General features: G+C 40.7%; 2 protein-coding genes across 8 annotated transcripts in view; both read right to left on the bottom strand.

Moving 5' to 3' along the window:
- Positions 1–163: 163 nt before the first annotated feature.
- Positions 164–5165, bottom strand: asb14b (ankyrin repeat and SOCS box containing 14b). 4 transcript variants are annotated; one of them, XM_044211790.1, is made up of 10 exons: positions 3875–5165; positions 3169–3331; positions 3024–3076; positions 2797–2928; positions 2540–2698; positions 2190–2435; positions 1820–1988; positions 1186–1720; positions 889–1042; positions 164–811 (listed from the first exon to the last, which is right to left on the bottom strand). In XM_044211790.1, exons 2-10 carry the CDS (start codon positions 3291–3293, stop codon positions 633–635), a joined length of 1752 nt encoding a protein of 583 aa, XP_044067725.1. In that variant the 5' UTR covers positions 3294–3331; positions 3875–5165; the 3' UTR covers positions 164–632. The 4 variants fall into 4 exon arrangements, with proteins under 4 accessions (XP_044067725.1, XP_044067726.1, XP_044067727.1 ...); XM_044211791.1 differs by having other exon boundaries at positions 4269–5165; XM_044211792.1 differs by lacking the exons at positions 3169–3331; positions 3875–5165 and having other exon boundaries at positions 3019–3078.
- A 137-nt stretch (positions 5166–5302) lies between these two features.
- The window catches only part of dnah12 (dynein, axonemal, heavy chain 12), a 29681-nt gene continuing 27439 nt past the window's right edge, over positions 5303–7544 (bottom strand). For all 4 annotated transcript variants that reach the window (XM_044211787.1, XM_044211786.1, XM_044211788.1 and 1 more), the window contains 7 exons: positions 7353–7541; positions 6652–6755; positions 6354–6558; positions 6121–6258; positions 5925–6016; positions 5746–5813; positions 5303–5575 (listed from right to left, as the gene is read on the bottom strand). In XM_044211787.1, the coding sequence (XP_044067722.1) occupies positions 5385–5575; positions 5746–5813; positions 5925–6016; positions 6121–6258; positions 6354–6558; positions 6652–6755; positions 7353–7541 (987 nt within the window). In that variant the 3' untranslated portion in view covers positions 5303–5384. The remainder of the gene's footprint in view (positions 5576–5745; positions 5814–5924; positions 6017–6120; positions 6259–6353; positions 6559–6651; positions 6756–7352; positions 7542–7544) is intronic.

Here is a 7544-nt window from a genome sequence, read left to right as displayed (position 1 = left end):
CGTTTACCCCATACACTGTGATGGAAAGTAGATGACTACTGATATACACACTAGGTTGATGCAACGTACAGGACAAGCCCACTCTTGTAATACTTCAGTCTACCACCAGGTGATGACAAAGAGGCAGGGATTCTTCCATCTCACAAGAAAATAAAGAATTGTGCAATTTTAGATGTAATAGTTTTTATTGCATACTGGTTTTATGCTTTCATGCCATCTCTCCTTATGATTTTATTGCAATTTTCTGTAGTCACATTATACAATTGAGTACTCGAATTACAATAAGACTCTGAGTGTGAAATAATAATAATAATAATAATAATAATAATAATAATAATAATAATGCATCATTTGCAGTTTTTTCCAAATCTTTCTTTAGGACCAGTTTAACCAGAGGAGTCACTATAACAAAATGTAAATATTTACATGAGGCATTAACATGTCATTGTAGCTATTAAAAGAAATAACTCAAAAGTTCATAGAGTTTTGTACAAATAATAAAGTACATAAAATATGTACTTGGAAAACTACACAATTTCCAAAACACACAATATCAAGGCAAACAGATAATGGATACTGATTGTCTTTGTCCTTCTATCAAAGTGGTATCTGTGACAACTGTAAATGTGTTTTCACTGTGGGTTAACCATGCTGCCCCTGCTGTAGACATCAAACTCCTTGTAGCGTAGGTAATCTTTCAGTCTGGGAGGAAGAGGAAGGAAGTTGATGAAAACTGGGGCTCTCAAGCGCAGGCGACTGAGATGCTCCCTTATCCGCAACCGACATAGGTGCTTCAGGCTCCGTGCATTTCCTGAGTGAAAAAATAATCAGTTAAGTCAATGCACATACGGTCCTCAATACCCTTTTGCGGATTATGGCAGTTCTTACTTTGAATGTGACAGATCTCCAGCCACTGTTTCTGCTCATTCAAGGTTTCCTTAAGTTTGGTGCAGAAGGAGACATGATCAGTGTAGTCGAGCATGATGCGCACCACCTGAGCAGACAAGTGCTGAAGCCATGACACTGTTATCACCTCACAGAACTATAAAGAGACAAACAAAGACACATATGGCAGTCAAAATGAGAGCATGAAAGAAAGTGTTACTCCACTGGTTCCCCAGTGGAATTCATTCATATCTTTTCAGTTCTTCCCACTATTTTCCTCTCAGACAAGCTTTGCCTCACCACCATGTCTTTGATGACTGAGGTCGTCCAAGGAGCATAGTCATGGGAACTGTCACCATAGGGACAGTCAAAGCAACGCTTAACATCATATCCATGGTTAAGAATCATTCTCAGCATGACCTCGTCTTTCAAGGCGTATTGTAGTGCTGACGGGAAGTGAGTTGTGTTGACACGGGAGTAGTAGTTTACATTTGCCCCAGACTTCAGCAATGTGTTGATCAGTTCATAGTTGCCCTGTCGAAGAGCCACCTGCAAACAGTTGATAGGATCCTGGTTCACCATTGCTCCAGCCTCTAACAGCAAGCGGGTGCACTGAAGATCATTGTTGGACACCGCAAAAAAGAGAGCAGACCTGCGCTCATCATCATAGTTGCGGCGCACCCTTGGGTGCAGCATGAAGTTTGGATCATAGCCAGCTTTGAGCAGCATCTCCACACAATTGGCATGTCCTCCAGCAGCTGCAGAATGGAGAGGACTCATCCCGCTTTCTCTTACAGCGTCCAGCTTAGTCACTGGGATGAGGTGCTCCAGTGCCCTGTCAGAGAGGAGACCTCATTTAAGAACCTGACACTAGTGGTGCAAACACTATCTGAAAAGTGGGAAAGCGAGGTGTTGTAAGATAGATATTCCTCACAGTATGTGTCCATGGTAGGCCACACGGTGAATTGGCAGGTGCCCACTGTAAAGAGGTTGGTTGGGATCTGCTCCGTGGTCCAGCAGCAAGGAGATTATGTCAGGGTTTCCTGATGCTGCTGCATCAAACAAGATAGTGCCTGACTCCGATTCACACCACACATGGGCTCCTACAAAATTAATACAGATACTATAAGAATATACATTTAACAGGCAATTTCCAGACCTGTAAAACAGCATGGAACAATGAATCTGTTATAAAACTAAGGCAGTTATCCACACAGTCTTGTATGCAAATAGATTTTTCAATAAGTGAAGTAATGGAACTATGGAAATCCATAGTGGAGGATAAATCACCTTCTCTCATATACCTTTCTGTAACAGGACCTCCACCACATTTAGATGCCCATTATGTGCAGCCAGAGCCAGTGGAGTTTTCTTTTTGATGTCACATGCATCTGGGTTGGCACCAGACTCTAGGAGAAGATAGACAAAGTTCTCCAGGCCTAAAAAGGCGGACTCATGTAGAGCTGTCCTGTTGAGTGGTCCTGGTTGGTCAACTTTGGCATTGTAGCGAAGCAATAGTGTGGCCAAGTCATACTGGTCATTCAGAATAGCTAAGGAATAAGGAGTAGGAGAGAGAAGACAATCATTTAAAAATTAGCAGATATCTTTAGGTGTCTGTAAAATGAGGTGCATTTTGCCTTCAGATGTCAGATACCTGCCACTAATGGAGAATCCTGCTCGTCATTCTGGAGATCCGGGCTACAGCCGTTCTGTAACAGGAATGTAGCATTCTGTCTGAGTCCATGAACCACGGCCAGAAACAGCGGCGTCTCACCCTTTAGAGTACGGCACTGGGCTGCACCTGGGGGTGATGCTGGAACCCAAACACAAAACAACGAATCAACATACCCAAATTTAAAAAGAGTCTGTACGGGCAAACATTACAGTTACAGTTACATTACTTTTAATAACCTGAGAAGATAGTCTCTAGTATCCTTTTATTCTCTTGCACTGCAGCCTCATGCAGTGGGATCCATCCTCGTTCATCAACTCTGGACAGAGTCTCTGGTTGCACTGCCATTCTGTTCAATGCATCTTCATCACCTAAATATGAACACATTTTATCAGAACTTCCGGCAAGATTAATGATGATCTGGTCTGCATCATCTTTGATAGGTTAAAGAATTACATCACCTTACCCTCCTTGATTGCTTTGAAAATTTCATCAGGGTCGTCACTGGATTTCAGATCACTATCGAAAGAAATAAAAACTATTGAGATGATCAACAAGAGATACACAATGTACAGAAAGAGACATTTAACACTGGGTGGTTAGAGATTAACCTTGGATTCAATCCTTTGAGCTTTCTATATTGAATCAGACTTTGTTCAATTATATATTGCATTGCCTCATCTTCATCCAAGTCGTCCTCCGATTGATAAAAGCCATCTTCTGTCTCTGTGTTCATTTGTTAGTCCAGAAAGAGTCAATGCACAAGGGGTTGCTCTGGGGAGACACAGCCATAAGGTAAACAAGACCATAAAATCTGGTATCCAAGAACTTGCACACCACTTGCAGCCCTGAATACCAACAAGGAAAAGTGAACTACAGCACAGTACAACTAAGCACGGAATAGTCTCGGTTAGCCTTATTCCTGTTGTTGAAATAGATGTCAAAATGAGTTTAGTGACACTAAAATGCATTCAAGATATTGAATCTAATGATTTCAATGAGCAGTCCTATTTTGCCCTATACCTGCCCTATTTACAGTATTTCTCTCCTTTCAAAAGAGATTCATACTGCACAAATGATTGCTGTCAGGATTTCTTAACTATTTCTTAACTAATCTTAAAGTAGCAGAAGAAATGTCATAAAGAAAACTTAGGTCACAAGAAGACATTTTTACAGTATCACAAGTGTTATTAAATTACATGGAAATTCAACAGCTACAAACCATAAATTTCAACAGGTTGTCTTTAACTGCAAACTCCAGACTAATCAAGCTAGTTTTTCCCTAGATGCATTATTTATTTATTGTCTGGTATTTACCTTCAGTCAAATGGCTGTGCGCCTTCGGTGGCTTTTACAGCAGTAGAGCCAGTAGGCTCCTCAGTACCCACACATACTGCAGCTATTTATATCTCTCCCACTATAAATATCAGATCACGGGGTCTTAACCGCCAGAACCTAGCTTTGACCCACTGAGCACTGCAACAACTGCCACCATTCAGCTCATATGCACATTCACTCATGATACAGAGGCTATTATTAAAAAACACAGCAGCATGACTTTGGCACTAACGCCTACCATACAATAGGCAAAAGATAGCCTTTTGGATTTCATTTCAGATTCATTAAATTTTATTATAATTTGTGCAATTTATTTATTTTCCCCTCTCCTCCCCTTATCTTAAATACTGATGCAGAGATTGCCCTTACTTACATATGCATGAGTTAGTGTAAGTATCCATTTCCACCTGGCATATATCAAGTTGAGTTTTCTTCACTTTTTCTTCAGTAATCATTCATAAGAAAAGTTTATTTTTCCCATATTGTTGCTGTACTGTTTTGTGTGCTAGAGAACAGTAAAGTGTGTTTAATAAAGACAAAGTAGCAGATGATAGCCTACACATTAATAGCTTGTTATCATTAATACCAGCTCACAGTGAGGAACCAAGAGACAAACAAGTGACAAACAGAGGCCAGTGGGCATTGAGAAAAGGAAAGGCCCTAACAGACAGGAAAGGTAGAGAACACTTACACTGATAAGTAACAGTCTACATGCAAGATCAAGCTTTTACAGCAGCTCTAGTTTAATGCCAAGGTTCCTAGTTACTAGTGTTCCTGGTTCTCATTACAAGCCATCTGTCTTTAATTTTGGTTTGTGGCCACATTGCTGGTACAGTACACGCCTGCAAATGTGTTCCAAAAGCAATGTTACACAGTTGCCGGGCCTGATGCCATGAAAAGATTCTTGTGAACTGGTGTAAAAACTCCAAAGGCATATGTGGAGTGCTTAAATTAGTAACTGAATAAGAGTTGCCGTACACTAGGCAGGTTATGTACTATAGGCCTTCATGGGGAATAAACATGTAAGTTGTGTGCAGGGACGAAATAAGAGGCTGCATGCAATATGTTTCTAAGGTTTGTTAAATGTAATAAAACCAATGAAGTGCTTTTTTTTAACTTGTTTTGTTTTGGAATCAAATCAGGACCTGCTTTGAATTGACATGTGTATGTTGTCATCCTTTTCTACTGAAAAGTCAGTGTGCCTGATGCACATTTTGTTACTTCCATGTTCCATTGGTTCCATTGAGAATATTATGTCAGACAACCGTCTAGCTTTGTATTTTGTAGTAACAACTGGACTACAAGGGCATTTGAACTGAAAAGGGTAACATGCACCATTCCATGTACCTCTCCATAGCAATCCACAAATATGCTCCATACATAGTTTTGAAACACATACTCCCTAGGTGGTCACAAACAGATGTTTTATTTTGCATTGTGAAGAAACAGAGAATCAAAAACTGTTTCTTTAACAGTTCGTTGTGTGATTTCAGTCATCAAGCTGGCAGAGCATTGCCACACCGCGCTTGATCCAGTGTTGAGGGTGCCTGCTAGTGAGCAGCATGATAGAAATGACAAAATTGGTGGAGTGGCCTGTGGTAGAGAGGGTGCCCTTCCTCTCACTGGTCTTGTAGAGAGGGCAGACAAACAGCTGCTGAGGCTGATCGATGTTCTTTTGAGCTACATGGGACAGAAGGAAGCAAAGAAATTAATAAAATAGGAAGCAGAGAGTTGGAAAAATGAAGAGGAAATAATAATTAGAGAATGAAACAGCAACAACCTTGCAACAATGGGCTTGAAACAGTAATTTGTCAAAGATTTGGTAGTGTACAAAGTGTAATAATACTTACTGGGTTTTATCCAGATGATGGGTACCGTATCAAATAGGACTTTGGGGTGCTGCTCAGCCAGAACTCCACTGATGATAGGGAGACAACCAATAGTTAAGGTTTATCAAGTCTCCTTGCCCTTCACTATTATACTGATATATAATTATTTTTCTAAAAATAACTCTAGTATGAACATCTACCTTTCTTTGTCCCATCGAGCTCCATCCAGAAACAATCCATTGATGTAAACACCATCCTCAGGAGATGTGTCTGACTCATCAATAGGAAGAACCTGTAAGATCAAATCATGAAAACAAAACCACAGATCCGTATACTCTTAGAGCTGAAGATCTTTGAGGTGGAGACAGAGAGATTACAAAGAGTGCATGTTTTGACCTCAAAATCAAAGCCTAGCAGGTCAATGGGGACATGGTATTTCCTGGCGTAGTTCTGCATAGCCCCAGTTAGGAAGGCCTGGGTGAAGAAGAAGCCAGACAGCCAGAACACTTTGGGTTTACTGGTGTTGTACCAATCCTACAGGCACAAAAAGTAAAAGTGAAACTATAAGTGGAGTAACAATCTCAGCAAATCTCCTGTTCATCTGAATGATCTTTATTAAGCAGTCTCACCTGCAAAAACTTGAGCCTTGAGAGAAAGTCTGTAATGTAGCTTCCCAAAGGCTTCAGACTAGGGTAAGAGCACTTAGCCCATTTCTCTGGGACTTTGCCCACTATCAAACTGCCTGCAACAGCCTCCAGCTCTGCATCCATCACCACCAAACCCTTGATGGCCTTCAACAAGTTCTGTAGACTCACACGGATCCTACTACACAGCCTGAGAGAGAGCAAAAACAGCAGTTAAGTCATATAAAATAGGTGATGATGTGCTGTATGTCTTAAAGTTCTGCACTGAGCTGTTTGTCCATACGTGTTGTAGCGCTCCATCTCTTGGACGAGCACAGTGTTCATACTCTCCTCGTAGAGCACTGGGAACTTCAAGAGAGCTGCTTCTGTGTCAAAATTATTTGGAAGCTGGGGGAAATAAGCAAATCTGCTAGTTAAATATATACAACGCAATGCATGCAGATTATAATCAAGGTAAAGGAAACACCAACAGAAATTGTTACATTACTGGAAAGCTACACACTGGTGAACTGTTGCCATGTTTTTTTTCCTTCCAAAAAATAAAACCTAATCTTTAAAAAATATGTTTGGTAAATTCTAATACTATAAGATTAAATGGATGGGAAAGTCACATGTAAAAGTTCCTTGTCTCACCTCTGAGTTACAATAACACACAAACAAAAGCATATCTGTTTCTGTAATAACAAGGCTAAGATCTGAAGCAATGCTAGCGGCTCTGTGCAATCTATCCAATAGTTGTTGAGACATTTCACTCGTTAACCACAAATGTCAACTTCATGCACGGTCTTAATGAAAAAGTCAGAGGATCACCAACGTCGGTAGGATTCATCCTCTGGCGGCCATGAATGTCTGTACAAAATTTCATGGCAATCCATTTAATAGTTGTTGAGATATTGCAGTCTGGACCAAAGTGGTGGATCCCAAGAGCCACAATGCTAGCATAGTTACAAATTGCTAAATGAAGAGGAGGTTTGATTAGTATACCTTAGTAAGGATATCATTCGCTATGTCGTACAGGGCTTTGTCACTCCCGGAGCTAGCCCCTCCCTTAGCTACTCCACCCTGGGTGAGTAGCAGTGAATCAAACAGCAGCTTCGTCTGCTGGAGATCTTTAGAAATGTCCACATTTTCATGCATCCCAAACACCTCTGGATGCTGGCTGAATGGAAGCTCCTA

This window comes from Siniperca chuatsi, linkage group LG10, assembly GCF_020085105.1.
Source record: "Siniperca chuatsi isolate FFG_IHB_CAS linkage group LG10, ASM2008510v1, whole genome shotgun sequence".
Classification (NCBI taxonomy): domain Eukaryota; kingdom Metazoa; phylum Chordata; class Actinopteri; order Centrarchiformes; family Sinipercidae; genus Siniperca; species Siniperca chuatsi.
Note: the sequence above shows the minus strand (reverse complement) of the source record. Positions and strands in the feature narration are given on the sequence as shown.

Excerpts from the sequence above, each read along its gene's own strand:
- asb14b (XM_044211790.1), bottom strand. The coding sequence starts at position 3,293 with ATGAACACAGAGACAGAAGATGGCTTTTATCAATCGGAGGACGACTTG. Across the intron at positions 2,929-3,023 it reads TTTCAAAGCAATCAAGGAGG|GTGATGAAGATGCATTGAAC; the intron begins GTAAGGTGATGT and ends GTTCATATTTAG. Across the intron at positions 2,436-2,539 it reads GGATTCTCCATTAGTGGCAG|CTATTCTGAATGACCAGTAT; the intron begins GTATCTGACATC and ends CTTATTCCTTAG.